The sequence below is a fragment of the Propithecus coquereli genome, unplaced genomic scaffold (genome assembly GCF_000956105.1).
Source record: "Propithecus coquereli isolate 6110/MARCELLA unplaced genomic scaffold, Pcoq_1.0 Scaffold72, whole genome shotgun sequence".
NCBI lineage: Eukaryota > Metazoa > Chordata > Mammalia > Primates > Indriidae > Propithecus > Propithecus coquereli.
Window position 1 is genome coordinate 5,362,721 of NW_012153285.1, and position 19,035 is coordinate 5,381,755.

The 19,035-nt window shown below is 37.2% G+C and overlaps 1 protein-coding gene across 2 annotated transcripts in view; it reads left to right on the forward strand.

The window, feature by feature from the left end:
* The window catches only part of SRGAP1 (SLIT-ROBO Rho GTPase activating protein 1), a 279,045-nt gene that overhangs the window by 239,162 nt on the left and 20,848 nt on the right, over positions 1-19,035 (forward strand). The window contains exons 11-15 of one of the 2 annotated variants that reach the window (XM_012661555.1): positions 212-245; positions 3,347-3,407; positions 3,561-3,638; positions 5,721-5,855; positions 17,931-18,036. In XM_012661555.1, coding sequence (XP_012517009.1) covers positions 212-245; positions 3,347-3,407; positions 3,561-3,638; positions 5,721-5,855; positions 17,931-18,036 — 414 coding nt within the window. The remainder of the gene's footprint in view (positions 1-211; positions 246-3,346; positions 3,408-3,560; positions 3,639-5,720; positions 5,856-17,930; positions 18,037-19,035) is intronic. The other variant, XM_012661554.1, reaches the window with a different exon arrangement.

The window sequence follows — 19,035 nt, forward strand, 5'->3', positions numbered from 1 at the left end:
TATTTTTACTCGTGCAAATGAGATGGCACAAAATATTTTAAATTCCATTCATTAGGCCAGCTCTGAAGCACACCAAGAGTTTTTATTTCCCGTGACTTGAGGAATTCATTATATTGGATAAATTGTAAGACCCTGTAATCTATATCTTGTGTCTCTGCTGTGTTTACTCTCTGTCTTCTTTTTCATCCTATATTTCTGATAATGCTTCTAGCAGAGGACGAAGGAATTCGCACACGAGACATCAGGTATAGTGCTAGAGGGACTTGAGGGCACAGCCTCTTTCGCTGTTGGTATCATCTTCACGTCATGCTCAGCTCATGCTTGGCTTTAATTAGATTTTTAAGGTCTTTAAAAGAAAAATGTTTGCAGTTGGAAATTAAACGGGTATAAATAGGCTTTACCTAGAAAGAAACTACAGAAATCAAACGCTAATTTAAAAGGAATAGTCTTCTCTAGGAAAAATAGACAAAGTTTTTAGTTTTTACATTGTGTGTTTGGCAGATATATCGAATTTGATCAAGGGCTTTTTTTAAAGAAAAGTCAATGTTAAATACCCAATACACATTTCATACTGGATTATGGACCCTGGTGTAAATTATACAAAAACGAAAAGGGCTTTCTTACTTCTTCGTAGCTCACATTTTATGACATGGGCTGCCGTGTTTCTGAAGACTCAATTTTTGTGGGAAACCACATCATTAATAACCTCCCCTCATGATATGTGACAGATGCCTTACTTTCTTTAAAGACAGATGTTTATTGAATACATGCACTAATAATTTAAAAATAAGTGTGTGTATGTGTGTGTGCATGTGACACGTATATGGACAGATACATACATACATAAAGAGATAGATTAGAAAATTCTGGCAGCCTTAAAAATGAGCCCTAACCCTGGAATTAAGTGAAAAGCCACCGGACAACCTAAACAGCCATCACAAATCCATTGCCTTGAGCCTTAAACCCAGAAGAGCCTTATTGACTCTAATTTAATATAATATTATTGTGAAATTGGATTATGTAGTTTCCCAGCACATGGCTTATAAGCAGGGACAAATTAGATGGAGAGAGAGGAACGATAAAATGAAATCATTGAGATGTGCAGCTGATGGCACAGCAGAAAAAGAGAACTTAGAAAAACTCTAAAAAGCAGATGTAAGATTCTGTTATATTCAATAATACAGTACGAGAATGGCTGCTTAAAATGATAGGAAAGCTCATAGCATATTTTTTAAATTTTTTCATTAAGAGCAGTTAAAGGAAACTAAATTGAGGTACTAAAGAAGAAATAAACCAGTTATCATGGAAAATTCACTTACATGAGCTCTGCACCATCCCAGCTGGCACAGTGAAGGATCTTTGGTAATAGCAGGAACACGGAGGGCTCTCTTTACACGTGTGAAAAGTGCTTGACCCCAGTATCACCGAAACAGCAAGAGCAAAACCATTTTCCCTCTTTTTACCATAGGGAAACTGAGACACAAAGGGATTGGTTTGAATGGTAGATAGAGTGCAGCCCATTGTTTCACTTCTTGTAAAATATTTTCTACCTGAATATCTGGCATCCATGAGATTAAATTAAAACACACACTCTTGTTACTTTTTGGTTACAAAATTCACTTTATCTGAATGAAATGCTGATAATAGCTAAAAGATGTGCAATTACCTAAGTAAATGTAAAGACAAAAATATTTTTTAAATAATAGGAAAGCCTAAGACATTTTTATTTAGAACTCTCTTAGTGCAAACATTTTCCTTTTAATAACCTTGCATTCTTCGTTTTTCTTTTTGTTTTAATACTAAGTTCAGCAGAGATGTAAACTAATATTCTTCTCTTATCACTTACATCTAAATATTTTTTTGCTCTTTTAGATTACAGTGTTACGTGATTTGTTCCTATTAAGTTTTCTTCCCCTAAAACACCCTTGTATCTTAAAGAAAAATCCTGTCACATAGTCAATACGTTTTGATGTAATTACATGGCTGTTCTTGAGCCAACTCATCCACACTAAAATGTGTTTTTATTCTTAAGACTCTTCTTTAAGAAATTAATAAAAATTTATGCTCCTAAAACAAATTAACTAATTAGAGACACCTAATACAGGCTCCAGAAGTAATTGAGCCATTAACTGGTTTAAACACTGATTAGATTGTCTTAAAAGCTAAAATAAAGCTATTCCTTAAGAAGTGTATTACCCATTCTAGGAATAGTAAGGAGTTTAAATTGCTGAACTGCATATTCCCAATCCTTCCCCTGCTGCTTAATTGGAAAGGTTAGTGAGTTCTGAATTGTTCTAATATATTAAGACAACCAAGTTCTTCTTGTGTTTCAGAATAAAATTCCTCATGAATTAATTAATACCTGGTGTCAGCTAACCATTTTGAAACCCCATTTTTTTTTAAGATCTAATACCTGAAAGAGCAGAGTCTTAAAAGTACATGAAAAATAATTCCATAGTCAGTAACCTTCTTTAACTCCATAGAGTGCATGGCATTGATACAAATGTATCTGTGACCTCAGTGGCTCCTTCATCTCGTTTGTCATCCTATACATGTTTGAAAGCATTTCCAGAATTTACATTTGTTCAGTAGAGGGTAGCGACTATTTTACAAGATATAGGGGAGGAAGGCCAGAAAATGTTCCTTCCTAAGAAAACGAGATCTAATGGGATGTATGTTTGTGCAACCTTGTTATTTTTCCTTAAAACGTGAAAAAATAACAATGAAAAGTCTATAAGGATGAGTAAGTTCTGATGCAAACTAAATACATGGCACGTTTTAATTACCTATGAAACAATTCTCATATCATGCCTCTACAGACAGATATAGATAAAGACTGTGGCCACCTAGGTGGTAGACTCTCAGGGATGTAGAGAGGATCGTGAGATGGCTGAAAGGTTGTCTTTGGTGACTAGTACAACCAATCAACCCTAAGATGCTGTGATTATAATACAGAGATTGCCTTTTAAGTCCATCCAAGATTGAGCACTTATATAAATAAGCTTTCAAAAAATTATTCATTTTGGCATGTGAGCCTAAATATAAGTTAAAAAGATGGATTAATATTTGACATCTCTAGGTACAGCAGAGTAAATTGAAACAAGATTGCCTTAAATGTATTTTATTGGTTTGCTCCAGAACTGAAATATACCTTTGTTGAAATATAAATTCTTTCACTTTTTTTTTTTTTTTTGCCTTATGGAAGATTTTAGAGGGGGTAGATTTGGAAATGATCATCTAAAAGGGTAAAAATCAGTCTTTAATTACCAGTAAACTGTGAGCTTTATTATTATGTGGGATTTATACCCCTCCTTTGAGGTTAACTGGTTTCCATCTCTTTACCCAGGACTCAGGACAGGTCATCCCCCTCATTGTGGAAAGCTGTATTCGGTTCATCAATCTCTATGGTAAGCCATAAACTACAGAATTCATATTGAAAAATAATCACTAGAGGTGTTTCAGTAAACGTATCTTTCTGCTTAACATTTAGTTCCTGGGACAAAGGGGACCTGGAGCATGCGATGGGCTTTTTCATCCTCTGTCTCTTCTATCCTCTTTAGGTCTTCAGCATCAGGGGATTTTCAGAGTGTCTGGTTCCCAGGTGGAAGTCAATGACATTAAAAATTCATTTGAGAGAGGTAATTGCATGTCTATACCTATAAGCAAACCATGTTAAAAAGTCAGCATGTCCTGTAGACCGAAGTGGCCCTCATTCTGCATATCCTCAAAACCTTTCTCTTTGCATTTACTTCACTGTGGATGCTAAGGTAAGAATCTATTCAGAGCAACTGAGAGATGAGGCCAAAATCTAAGTCTTTGCTATTAATGACATAAAAGCATATGAGCTTTGTGTCCTAGTTTGAAACTGATGTTGATAATCTGCGGCACGTGTATCAAAGGTGCCTGCTGGGGTCCTAAAAGGGGGCAAGGGCAGCCCTGGGCCTAGATAGCCAATGTGGGAGGCAGCTGCTCCTGCTTGGGGGAGCTCTTTTCCTTCTTGCTATTACCATCCCCAGCCTCCTTCCCTGTCACCCTGGTTGGTGCCTTACTCTTATTCATATTGGCTGTCAAATACATTTTACTAAACTGTTAACTAGTACATTATGTTTAGCAAAACCACAGGCTTTAGCATTAGGCAGACCTAGAATCAAATCAAACTCTGATTTACTAATTGTATGATTTGGGTAAAGTAACTCAATTCCTGTTTGGCCTCGGTTTCCTCATCTGCAAAATTGCAGGAGGGTTGCGAGGACTAAGCTATCATCCATGAAAATGCCTGGCTCTTTAATGATAGCTATTAGCTATTAATGCTCTCCAGTTGTGATGATTTATATTGCATCTACGTCTGGATGCATCTGTACCTTCCTTCCTCTGCTTGGAGGTCAAGGTGAGAAAGCAGAGTGATCCTCGAATGGATTTGGAGCTACCACCTTCTCTCTCGCTCTGTCCCATTTCCCCTGGCCCAGACTTGGCATAGAGCCCTTTAAAATGTGAAGTCTTGGCTGAAGACGTGAACTTGGGGCCACATGGTATTTTCCTGTTCCAAGTTCTGTGAAGGATACAATCGTAGAGCAGAGCAGCCTGCCACCCATAGCCACATGTGCCAAGTCTCTTAGTTGACCAGAGTCAGGGTGATAAGCTGCAGTGCGGTAAAGTATCAGGTTCCTGTGCCAGCCACCACAGGCAAAATGTGCCATTATTTTTCCTTGGAGATTCCCCTGGTATTTATTTTTTTGTGATCTGCTTGAGTGAGGTTTTCTCACAGTGGGCAAAAAAAAAAAACTCCAGTAAATTCATGTTCAGTGATTTCCTGCCCTAGGAGCAGAGAAAAAGGAACAATAGGTCCATGAAAATAAATTGCCCCAAGAGGCAAAAAAATATGTTAAAGTGCATTGCACACTTTTTGTGAACTTTAGAAGGGAAGAAGAGACCTGTGAATAAAAAATGGAGTTTGATTTAAGGCTGCATATTACATTGAACTTCTTATGAATTTCATCTCAATTTAATTCTTGGGGAAGTGGACTAGCCAGACTCATTAACCTAATATTTTAAAACTGCCTGCCAAAAAGAACAATATAATTTTATATTTGTGACATATTTTTAAAATTTCTGCTTTATATACAAACTCCTGGGTAACACAGAGTACATTTTCAAATTCCTCCATCTGATTTCAGAGTCTCCCACTGCTCAAGAAGCTTTTCAAATGTACCACCATGCCACTTTGGGAAATACCTACTTATTTAATTATGGGTGTTCACAAGTAGGTGGAGCCTATGAAATTTCTGATAAATTTTGCTGACCCATATAGCATAGCCAGACAGACTTACAGTGTGTCTTTTCCCCAGTAGGATAAGAAACACAAAATGTAATTTTCGAATTCATGTCAAACTAAGATTACAGATTTCGGTGTAAAAAAAAAAGTTGGGTAAAATTATAAATCCCACAATATCTTATTTTAAGATTTGGGTAACTTGTAAGGGATTATTTGGTAGCATAAGATAAAAAAAAAGCTTTATTTTAGCCAACTATTTTTAGGTTAATCATGGGGTGGGATATCTGAACCAATTATTTTAATTTTAGTACCATATAATTTTTCATAAAGCATAATTAAAAGATACATGTATATATAGCAATGAGTGTGTGTATAGAAACATATTTTTGCTCAGAGGAAAGAAGAGAAGCACTATACATGTAACTAATTTTTTTGTTTGTTTGTTTAGGTGAAAATCCTTTGGCTGATGACCAGAGTAACCATGACATTAACTCAGTTGCTGGCGTTCTAAAGCTCTATTTCCGTGGGCTGGAAAACCCCCTCTTTCCTAAGGAAAGATTTAATGATCTGATTTCTTGTATCAGTAAGTGGACTTTTTTTTAAAGTCTTTTCCCACCAGAATTGTTTCACTAATCAACTTCCTGGAAAAGGCATCGGCCCCCTCCACACACCCTCACCCCACCGTTACCTCATTACCACCAAATTTCTGAGACCATTTGTTTTCTTTCTGGAACCAGCTCGAGTCATCCGCCCAGCTGTGGCCACGCCCGTAGCTGAGTGGGCTTTACTCCTGAACATCCTCTAGGCTCCAAGAGCCAGGAGCTTCCCACTTATGGCCGGAAGAAGCAGAAAGGCAGGTGCCAACCGCCTAAGGGAGAGGAGAAAGTTGTAAGCTGGGAAACGTAACCTTTTCTCGGCTTTTGGTTCTTGGTCCTCTCGACCAGTTTTAGGAATGGAGTAATTTATCTATCTTTGGATGTTATTTCAAGGAGTAAGGCAAAGTGAAATAAAAGAACATTACTATGGGGCAGGAACACCAGGTGGTAATTATCTGTCAGTGGGCATCCCAAGCTAATAGGCAGAGTTGCTCTGGGATTGGGGATTGTGTGTGATACGTTATGAAACCGATAATCGTCAGCAAAGTAAAGCATTGCTGTTTACTTCAGTGGGGGCTTTTGACACTACACAAAGGAAGGTGAAAATAATGATACCAAGAATTAGTTATTAACCACAATCATGCATCTAAAATGCGGTGCCCTTTTAAGTCCAAGTTCCCAGGCAAGAGTCTAGAGCTGACTTCAATCACATAGCTTCATAAGGATCAATCTTTACTCTTTTTTTTTTCAATATTTAATTGTTCAGGTTTGTGTTATGACCAAAGATATGGTATATGATTTGTGGGTGCTTGAAAAGAACGTGTATTCTGCTGTTGTTGCATGGAGTATTATATAGATATTGATTAAATATTCTTGTTTGATGGTGTTGAATTCTTCTATATCCTTGCTGATTTTCTGTCTAGTTCTGTCAATTGTTGAGAGAATAGTGTGAAGGTCCCCAACTATAATTGTTTGTTTATTTATTTATTTTTTTAGAGACAGGGTCTTGCTCTGTGGCCTGGGCTAGAGTGCAGTGGCACGATCATAGCTCACTGCAACCTCAAACTCCTGTGCTCTAGCAATCCTCCCACCTCAGCCTCCTGAGTAGCTGCGACACCAGACATGTACCACCATGCCCAGCTAATTTTTTTGTTTTTGTAGAGATGGGGTCTTGCTATGTTGCCCAGGCTGGTCTTGAACTCCTGGCCTCAAGTGATATGCCCATCTCAGCCTCCCAAAGTGCTAGGATGACAGGCATGAGCCATCATGCTGGCTGACTTTATTTTTGAGAATAGTTTTAGACCTGTAGAAGAAGTGCACAGATAGTACAAAAAGTCTCCTCACCGCACAGTTTCCCATTATATCTTACATCAGTGTGGTACATTTGTTACAATTAGTGAGCCAGTATTGATACATTATTATTAACTGAAGTCCATCATTTATTCATATTTCTTTATTTTTTCCCCTACTGTCCTTTCTCTGTTCCAGAATACCACACTACATTTAGTTGTCAGGTCTCCTTAGGTTCCGTGGCATAATATCAATCTTTACTCCTGATGAAGAAACCTCCCCCCAGTCCCCTTTCCCCCACCTGAATCAATGAGTCCTATTGACTTGGCTACAAAAAAATCTCACTACTCATCCCTCCTTCCCCATCCCCATCACCTTGGTTTCTCACTGGGGCTACTGTCATAGTGTCTTAAATAGTCTCTACTTCTAGGTTTTGCCTTTCTTCCCCAACTTTGCCCTCCCCACCTTCAGCCTGGGCCTGCATCATTTCATTCTCCACACAGCAGTTAGATCCAAAAAAGAAAATTGAGTTACTTGCTTTCTCCCCTCTTTAAAACCTATTTCAATATTTCCCACATAAAAACAAACTCCTTGGTACGGCCAATTCATAGAATTGAATTCTCCTTCTATCTGTTCTCTTCCTATTGCTGCGTAGTCATCTCCTGTGACCTTATCCTGTATACTGTATATTTCACAATAGCAAACTGTATACAAGCCGGGCCATGTCCCACCTCCGTGCCTTTGCCCGTGCTGTTTCCTCTGCTGCCCTGATAGCCATTCGACATCTGCTAGGAGGGTTTTGCTGAACTGGCACTCCTCCCAGAACACCGTCCTCCCCACCACCCCAAGCAGGATTAATCACTTTCTCCTCTACTGTTAATAATATTCTACTGGGTATATTGATACATTATCAGCTGTGTGACCTTAGGCGAGTTTCTTAAGCTCTCTGCACCTCGGGTTCCTCATCTATAACATAGGGAGAACATTAGTCCGTACAGTATAGGGTTGTGAGAATTAAATGAGGTAATACATATGAAGTGCCAAGAAGAGTGCCTGGCACAGAGTATGCTCAATGAAAGGCCTGCAGTTAGCTCCACAGGCCTGTGAGGTCTTGATGGATTATTCAGTTCTGTAGCCCTAACACTTGGCATAGTTAATTCCAGGCACATAGCAAGTTAAATTGAATCTAAATTGAAATGAAGAGTCAAGATTTCACCACAAGTTCTTTTGTTGGCATCCGCACCTAAAGTCCTGGCTGTAGTTGAGTATGAATTCCCTGGTCATAATCCACCCCCGGCCCCACGCCCCAGTCAGATGTCCCGTGTGGAATTTAGAAGTATGCCTGCATGTCCATTCCGAGGCCCTTGCCTAGCCTGAGTCATCACGACAAACCTATGACCCAGCTGGAAAGAACTGAAAAGGAAGTGTCTCACTTCTGGAATTCTTCTTTGGCCATGTCCAAAGATTTCCCTCATATCCTAGCCAGAAAGCTGAAGTCTGGAAAAATAATAAGTAGTCTACAATGCTTAGCGGTTTTCTAGGTCCATATATCATATCAACTTTAACATTTATATGTACCAGTTGGATAAAGAGCCTTGAGTCACCCTGTCAGTTACCATTATAGAATCATTTCACACTTTAATGGGATGAAAAATATTATTTCATTGTGGTTATTAATGACTGAGGCCATAGAGTCAGAAAGATCTAGGTTCAAATCCTAGCTTCACTACTTATCAACTTTGTAAATTTGAGCGAAGATTAATGTTTAATCTTATTAAATAGTGTTTCTTCACCTACTTGCATGTGTGAAGAATAAAGAGATAATCCATACAGAGGATTTAACGTCATGCCTGGTACATAATAAGCCTCAAGAAGTGTTGGTAGCTATCATCATTGCTGCTGTTACAACTGCCCCTACTATAAATTCAGGTCACATGTGCCAATACCTGGGTTACTTACCGATCTTGTCTGTTCTGCTAAACATGAGTTTCTTTGACATAATTACTTCACATGCATTTAGAAATATTGGTGTAACCCAGAAGTTATATTGGTCCCAACATGATTTTTCCCAGAACATGAAATGCTTTGTAACAATCAAGGTCAAGATTTCTCACAATTAGAGTCAGGTTTACCAAATATGTAAACTGTAAGGAAAAAAACAGAAAATCCACAGAAGTATCTTTCTTGCATGCAAGTGATACCTGCAGTGCTCAAGTGCAAACGAAGAAGCTGCAAAAACACTTACCCCTGTATTAAAATAATAGACTGGAAATCACTGGATTAATAATCTTGGATTAATTTTGATGAAAATGATCTCTATTGGAAATGAATGCCCCCTAGGACCTACATCTTGAAGGAAGAAGCAGGAGCAGGGGTTTAAGGCTGCAAAGGATTCTAGGTGCACGTGCCAGTACAGATTTAATTGTGCTAGTATTTCAAACAGGGTTGTTAATGTTTTTGTTAGTGCCGTAGTTATAAAGTTTCGTAAATGTTGAGCAGTCTGCCCCAACTCTATTTTCCCCCATAAGTCTTGTTATTTTTAGTGCACAGTGTTGCAGAATGGGAGGTTTTTCAAGAACACATATTGGCACTAACAACCTCTTTATATAACAAGCCCTTTTCCTCTAGAATCTAACCTCTTAAAAAAGAGAGGATTCTTGAATATTATTAATCTCTCTCTAGGCAAGCATTTTCTTTTACCAAAGTGACCGTGATATAGCTGCATTTTTCCTAGATTTTCAAAAAATTCTTTGAGAATGGCATAATACATCATTACAAACTTTTGATGATTTGAACCGAGTTGATTAATTGCCTATAATGTGCAAAACTTTCTGGGGATTCAAAAACTTGATTCTTGGCCGGGCGCGGTGGCTCACACCTGTAATCCTAGCTCTCTGGGAGGCCGAGGAGGGCGGATTGTTTGAGCTCAGGAGTTCGAAACCAGCCTGAGCAAGAGCGAGACTCCGTCTCTACTAAAATTAGACAGAAATTAATTGGACAACTAAAAATATATAGAAAAAATTAGCCGGGCATGGTGGCGCATGCCTGTAGTCCCAGCTACTCGGGAGGCTGAGGCAGAAGGATCGCTTGAACCCAGGAGTTTGAGGTTGCTGTGAGCCAGGCTGACGCCACGGCACTCACTCTAGCCCGGGCAACAAAAGCAAGACTCTGTCTCAAAAAAAAAAAAAAAACTTGATTCTTGCATTTAAGAGGCATAAAATATTTACAAGTAAATGCAGTATAAGTTAGTATATGATAAAGGTTCAGAAATTTTAGGGGAAAGAAAGATCTGAGTGATAGATTGTTTGTACGCTTGTCATCTTAAGCATTGCCATAATTGGGTTTTTCTCTATTAAGGTAATTTCATGTGACAGTTATGTCATATAGAAGAATCTTCTCTCTTCATCTTTTCTCAGAGTTTACATAAGTCTCTGGAGTCCCCACTACTTTTTGCTTACCTATTTTTGGATTGTTTGGGGAAAGTTTTTTTTTGTGGGGGGCGTTATTATCTGGCCATGTGTATGCTTCACACCCCTAAATGACCATATGCTTTGGAAGCTTACAAATGTAAGTAGTAAAAGGGAATTTACCTTAGCATTCTTTATTTTTAAATTTGTACTATTCATTCCTGAATTTACTATAACTTTCTTTTTAAAAATTACTTATCTGAATGAAGACATGATGAAATCGGATGCAATATAAATTTGAAATGACACACTTGGTAGTTTCTCAGTTTCTCACCCAAGGGTTGTTTTGTTTTTTTGTGGGTTTTTTTTGTTTTCTTTTGTTTTGTTTTGTTTTAAAACCATCCACTTTATGACTGGTTTTGTGACTACTCCAGGTTATACCCACAAAGTCTGGGCAGCTTCTAGAATGTTCATGTACCATCGCTTTGAGATTCCCTAGGACATAAGTTCAAATGACCTGTTCTAGAAGAGCCAGTCAAGCAATTCATGGCTTTTCCTGGCTGCCTCGATGCTCTGAGCCCAGATGAAACATTTGCACTTCATTTTGCATTACACATTATTATTTAGGTGACTATTTGGATATGAGGCAAGTTTTTTTAGGGAGGTATTTTTTCCTATCACAAAACTAACATGTAATCATTTTAGAGTACTTGAAAAGTACACAAAAGCACAGAGAATAAAATACTATTCCCCATAATGCCACTCCCCAGGGTAAACCAATAGTATTAATATATACACATTTTGTGTACAACGAACAACAAATATTATGTTGTATATTAATATACAACATAATCATAATACCATATTGTACCCTAAAAAAGTAACAATAATTACTTAAAATCATCAAATAGGCATCAGTGCTTTTTAAAAATAATTATTTATTATGCAGTTAATATGTGATCACTGTAGAAAAATTATAAATATAAAATTATAAAATAAGCAGCTTTATTGAGATATAATTCTCATACTATATAATTCATCCATTAAAGAGTACAATTCAATGGTTTTTAGTATATTCACAGGAGTATGCAACTATCACCACAGTCAATTTTAGAACATTTTTTATTACCCCAAAAAGAAACTCTGATTAGCAACACTTCCCATTTACCCATAACCAACACCACCCCGTGCCCTAGGCAACCACTAATCTACTTTCTGTCTGTAGATTTGCCTGTTCTGGCCATTTCTTCTTTCTTTCTTTCTTTCTTTCTTTCTTTCTTTCTTTCTTTCTTTCTTTCTTTCTCTTTCTTTCTTTCTTTCCTTCCTTCCTTCCTTTCTTTCTTTCTTTTTTAAGAGACAGAGTCTCACTTTGTTGCCCAAGTAGCATGATCATAGCTCACCATAACCTTGAACTCCTAGGCTCAAGTGATCCTTCTGCCTCACCCTCCCAAGTACCTGGGACTACGGGTACACACACCACCACTCCCGGCTAACTTCTTTTTTTTTTTGTAGAAATGGGGGTTTCACTATGTTGCCCAGGCTGGTCTTGAACTCCTGGCCTCAAGCAATCCTCCCCTCCTTGACTTCCCAAAGTTCTGGGATTATAGGTGTGAGCCACCGTGCCCATCTGGCCTTTGGCTATTTCATATAAATGGAATTATACAATATGTGATGTTTTGTGACTGCTTTTCACTTAGCATAATGTTTTCCAGGATCATCCATGTCGTAGTATGTATCAGTACTTCATTTACTTTGATTGCCAAATAATATTCCATTTTATGGATATACCACTCCTATGTACTTTTAATAAAAATTGTATCATACCAATTTACTGCTAATGGATATGAGGTTTCTTTTTGAGTTGATTAAAGTGTTCTAAAATTGATTGATCAAGTCTCCACGAGGAATTAATAAAAAAAAATAAGATAAAATTGACTGAGGTGATGTTGCACAACTCTATACTAAAAATAATTGAATTGTACATGTAAATGAGTAAGTTATGTGGTATATGAATTGTATGTCAATAAGCTGTTGTAAAAAATTATATCGTGTCATACCGGCTCTTTATAAACCACTTTTTAAGCTTACTGATATTATTAACATTTTCCCGTATAAGTATATATGTTCAAAATATAGCTTTTAGCAACCATATAATGATTTCTATTTTATGTAACAAATAAGCTAGTTTTAGACATTTAGATTGTTTCCAGTGATTTTGCAATTATACCAAATACTTTGATGAACTTCTTAATACATAAATCTATTTGCCCATTTTCATTGTTTCATGAAAAAAGCTTTTGAACTCTTTGCCTGGTACTCTAATGTATGTTTCACTGTTAAAAATTCTTTCAGTTTTATTGACCTACATGGTGGTTTTCTCTCTTAACTCTAAATTCCTCTTTAATGCCTTATAATAATGTTCTTACAATTTATTTTATCCTTAAAAATATTTAATAGACTGAGTGTCTGAACTGAATAGGTAAAAGTTCTACAGGCTAAGACACAGTTTCTTTACCAACCTTAATATGATAATTCAGTAGAAGAAGAAACATTTATGTATTTATTTCTATAGTGCTGTTATTTAATAAGGAGAGAAAGGAACGGTTTAATTCACAGAAGTCAGTCTATGTACAGTTAATTACAGAGATTTCCAAGCATTTCAGTTTTTACTTAGGAGAGCAACTCGTAATTCATCTCAAGGATAGGCTAAGATCCATCCAAATGTACTAGAACATCCCTCAGTTTTTCTCTTTCCCTTTCATTCATGCACATACGCTATCACGCTCACAATTAACACCATGGTATTGTTAAAGTGAACCTAGAAATGCCCTAGAACTGGTACATTCACCTTGAATGCTCATCTTTGGGCTATGGAGCTCAGACATATTGGTGTGCCCGCTGTTAAATAAACAGTTTCTAAATGTGGCCACAAGGAATTTCCTTCCTTGTCTTCATAGCTAAGGATAAATTTGCATCTTGTGATTTATTATTTGTTTTCTGGCAAACAAATACTTTTGCAAATAGAGCCACAGAAGAACTGGGATTTTCAGAGTAATGGTCATTTGAACTTTTTGGTATTTTCTGAAGTAACTTGTGTTTTTGTGGGTGAATTTTTCACATACATTTACATGGAGCTGTCAAACCCCCATGCTGGGAAGCTGGGACACTAACACGAGAGCCTTGCCTTGCTGAGAAAAGAACATAAATTAGCCTAGGGAGCTTTGAGCATGTGATCAAGATTGGATGAATGCCACTTTTACCTAATTACGTGAGCTCTTGAATTGTGGAAACAAAGCACAGCTTAAAAGAAATCCAAATGAAATACTGGTTTTCCTCCCTGACAACTTTTCTGAGAGGAAGAAAAGATCCATCTTCTCATCCAGCATAAAATTGTGAAAGACCATGAATTGCCACACTCGGAGCCAGCTAGGAATGCACATTAATCAGAGTGTCAGTAGCAACCATAAATTTCGACCCGCTAACTGGACTCAGGAGAGTAAATGAGTCATTTGTCCCAGAGCAAAGCTCCTGCAGGATGCACTCTGCAAGCCTGTTGAGTGGCCAACCAGGTAAAATTCTGAGTCCTGCTCGCAGCCATCATGGTCTTTGAGGCCTTTGAGACAGAGAGACTTGCTGCTACTTGAGGAACACCAGCAATTCTGTTTTGCTTTGATTTATGTTTACTACAGTTGGTGAGAACATATGTCTGCCTCACATAATTTTATCTAGTCTTTTGGTATCACTTTTCTATTCCTTTTGCTTTTCTCTCCTAAAATTTTTTCATTTGCATCCCACAGGCCCCCTCATTCTTTTTGTGTGTATGTGTGTGTGGGGGGGTAAGATATAAATGACATAAAATTTACCATTGTAACCATTTTTAAGTATTCAGTTCAGTGGTATTAAGTACATTCACAGTGTTAGGCAACCATTACCACTATCCATTTCCAGGACTTTTTCATCTTCCCAAACAGAAACTCTGTACCCATCAAACAGTAACTCCCCATCTCCCTGTCGCCTTTCGGCCACAGCAACGTCTATTCTACTTTCTATCTGTGAATTTGCTTTTTCTACGTACTTCGCATAAGTAGAATCATTACGCTATTTGTCTTTTTGTGTCTGGCTTATTTCTCGGCACAGTATCTTCAAAGTTCATCCGTGCCATAGCATGTGTCAGAATTTTCTTTCTTTTCAAGGCTGAATAATATTTCACTGTATGTATATACTACATATACACTATCCACTCATCTGTCAGTGGACGTTTAGGTTGTTTCCACCTTTCGGCTGTTATGAATAATGCTGCTATGAAATTGGTGTACAAATATCTGTTTCCCAATTATTTTTAAATAAAAATTTGAAACTACCTTTAAGAGGTAGAGGGAGCGTGTTTAGAACTATGAAATAGAAACAAGAGGATCTTGGATTAAGATTAAACCTCTTGGAAGTAATGCCTATGTCTTCTTCTTCTAGCCTCTAGAGTGATTTGTCAATAAGGCAGTAAGAGTGGTTCCTTTTACATCTTTTCCTTCCCTTTACTTTTGTTTTTAACTCTAGGACCCCAAAACTAGCTTTAAATTGCTAAAATCCTGTCCCTAATAATTGATTTTAACTTTAAAGTGAGGATTAGCTTGGAGAATCAGGAGACCTAACTCTTGAAACATCCAAGATCCTTAATAAATAATGGCAGAAATTTTTTGTTGTTGTTTGAAGAATGGATCATAATATGTTTAATTTTACCTTTGAGGGTTTTTTTAAATTTTCATTTTTAGAGATAGACTTTCTAGGTACAGGTGTGCTAAATCATCTTTTTACTCTTTAACTGAAAGTAACAACAACATCATACTTTAAAAAAAATAATCAGCTATTTCAGGTAATAAACTTAACCAGTGAATTTCTGATATGACATAATAATCCAGCTGTTATAAATATATAGTATTTATAGATACGAAATCCTGCTCATTAAATTCTCAATGACTTGAAAATCATTTCATCTGTAGGTATTTCATCTTTCCTCTCTGTACAAAGTGGGTTCCCAAGTGTCACACGAAGTTGTCGTGGAAGATAAACAGCTTACTCTGGGACATATTTTGATCCTACTGGGACTCTGGGACTGAATTGGGTTTAAATGTTGATAAGTTAATTTTTGAGTTCTTGTGGCCTCAGTGAATTTATGAACCTGTTTAATAACTTTTTAAAAAAATTAAAAAAGCATCTTCCTCTTTAAGAAAAAAATCAAGACCGTTGCCTAGAATGTATTAAACAAAGTACTTGTACTCAATAGATGTGACCCTAACCTGTCTTGTTTGTAGTGTTATATTTTTTTCATTTTGAAACACTTTACAAATAAAAAGGCAGAATATAGTATATCCACTTCAATATTGCTAACATCACACTGTTTCACACTATTATTAATTATATGTTTACATTGAAAGAATAAAAATTTTATAGGAATGTTAATTGCATGATAACGTTTTACTTGTATTCTGGTTAAAGAGTTTCTGAAATTGCATTTTCTAAATGATGACAGAACCAGAGTTCCAACTGTAGCATACTTCAAGGCAGGGATGGAAGTATGTTTTCCCAGGAATCCTGATAAATTATTGGTTGTTTTGCAAACTCATTTGTGGTTAGAAATATTCCTAATACATTTTTCACACCTTTTCAGCTGTGCAGAGGGAAAAATAAAATGCCCAGTTTGATAATAGGTGGAAAGCAGCTGGGGTTAGCACTCAAGATTCCAGGGAAGTGAGTAATTAAGGCAGTGGTTATCAACCTTGGCTGCAAAAAAGGCATCTGCGTTTTTAGTCTCCCCAAGTGAATCCAAGTCGAAGTAAAGAACCACTGGTTTAAGAGGAATTGGAAAGGGAAACTGAGTTAGAAGAGTATTACGATGTTCCAACTTAGAAATAATAGAAGACTTCAATTAGGAAATTATCCATGAGATATCCAGAGATAGAAACAGGACTTCTCTCCTATATAAGGGAGAAAAGTGAAGCAGAGATACCATCTTAGAAGTGATGTTCATAACCTTGAAACTGGATGAGGTTGTCACTGAAGAGAACCAGGCAGAAATTTTTGAGAGATATCCACATTTGTGGGTGGGAGAAGATAAAAAAAAAAAATTAAGGAGAATTAATTGACTATGGTGTCAGAAGCTAAGGACTGAGAATTTTCAAGTAGGATGCATGACTATATCAAGAGCAATTAAGAACAAATACAATGATATGAAACTATAGGAAACTTCAAAAATGTTTTCAAACTCTTTTTTTAAAAAATATTTTCTCAAATGTATGCTTCTTGGGTGTCTTCAAAGATGTACTTTATAAACGTACTTTGAGATCCAAGAAGGACAACCGGACCTGTGAAATGGAAAACATAGGTTCTAGTCTCGGCTATACCCCTTCTAGCCAGTTGACCTTGGGTAGGCCACTTACCCAGGTCTCATCCTCCTAATCTGTTAAATGGGGATGGCAGTGTGCACCCTACCTACTCCACAGTGTTGTTATTCCCATAAAGTTAGATAACAAATGGGAAAATGTGTTGTAAAATATATATACGATTATGCAAATAATCGTAAAAGTATGGGTAAAAGTAGTAACCTTTTTGTTCTTGTTTACAAGCACTTTAGTATTGAGACATTTCGGACAATTTATATTCCTAGTAAAGAGGTAAAATAATGTTAGGAAGTCGCAGGTACTCCTCTCATCAGGAAGCTCACCATCCCACAGGGAAGACAGGATAAGGAAATAAATAACTATAAACAACAGAGTGTACGTTTTGTGAGGGAGGAAATCATATCACTGTGTATTCCTAATGCTTAACTCAGTGCTTGAACCCCAGTCCTAAGGTATTTGTTTAAAAGTTAATGAAATAATAGAATACAAGGTGGAAAAAAAATCATATAACTAAAATGCTATGGTAGTTTTGAGAAAAGAGAGATTCAAAACATGAGACATTCCCCGGATGATAGAATGAACAAATAAGTATACGATGAGTCATTGCATAATGGTTGGAGGAGGGGTGCTGTGTCCCAGAATTCTACTTTTGTTAACATGGAGCAAAAAGGAGTTGAAACCATATCAGATGCAAATTTTAGAATAAGCAGCAAGGGAAAAATGATTTTTTAATCTAGAAGACTCTAAATTACTCAAAGCCAAGACCAATACCATGAAAATCAGAGAAAACAGTGAGGGTCAGAGTGGTACACCCAAGCCAATCACTTATTCACTGTGTTGGTTACAATTACGTGTCACCCAAGAGCAAGGTGTTGTTTATGTTCAGATGTGTACCTGTAATATGTGCACTGCAATGTTCTGCTGTAAGTGTGGCACGTGAAAGGCCCCTGACCATGTCATCTTCTGTCTGTAGGAATAGATAATCTCTATGAGAGGGCGCTGCACATCCGCAAACTCCTCCTAACCTTGCCCAGGTCGGTCCTTATCGTGATGAGGTACCTCTTTGCCTTCCTCAATCAGTAAGTACTCGAATGCTCTGCATCCGAATTCCTTGTTCTTGGATCCTGTACAATGTACATTGGTTTCCATTTATCAATGGAGTTCAAGAGAAAAAGATTGAATATAGACTGAAGATACATTTTTCCTCAGCAGCTCAAGGTCATTGTATGATAGATGAAAGCTCTACCCCAGATGCAGAAATTGTGGCCATAAAAGCAAAAATATTCAAATACTACTAAAAATAATACTTTTCGGTGAAATATGTGTTTTTCCAACTTCCATCCAGAATGAATGTCATGAATTTTTTTGTCAAAATGATGTAAACCAGCTGCTCAGTGCAGAAAATGTCTGTGATTTTTAATGTCATAGTCAGGAATGGAGAGAAATCACAGGTGAAACGTATACACAGATCCAAAAAACAACTCCTACAAATTCACCGTAATGAGACTTTGTCAAGAAGAAAATAATTCTAAAATGTTCTCTTAAACAATGTAACAGAAATCTTAAAAATCTCATTATTTTCAAAGAAACTTTACTCTTTTAATTTAGGCAAATGGATTTTCAGTTATGTTACTTCCTGATATATGGGCTCCATTATAAGAACATCTTCCCCAAGTTCTATCTAAGAGTCCCCTCACTGTTCAACATTTCAGTTAAGCAGTTGGAAATAAAGAGATGAGGGGAGGGGGTCAACTTATTGAATAAGCCTGGGGCAAAGCCTTCTCATCCTCGCGTGGATCCTCCCTTTATGAAGTTGGGATATTTTCTCTTCTCTATTTCACGGAACGTTCTGAGTTCTCAAAAGCCATGGAGATTTATTACAATCCCTCTGACTAGTCCTGAAATCATACCCTCTCAGGTTGACCCCAGGAGCCAAGCATCATACAGTAGGAAAATGCTGGGGGGGAACCATATAGAATGGGACTCTACTGCTGACCCTGAAGTGCCCAAAACATTCACAAATGACAGTGGGAACCCATGTGCACAGAAATCAACACTGGAAATAAGTGGTATCTAGA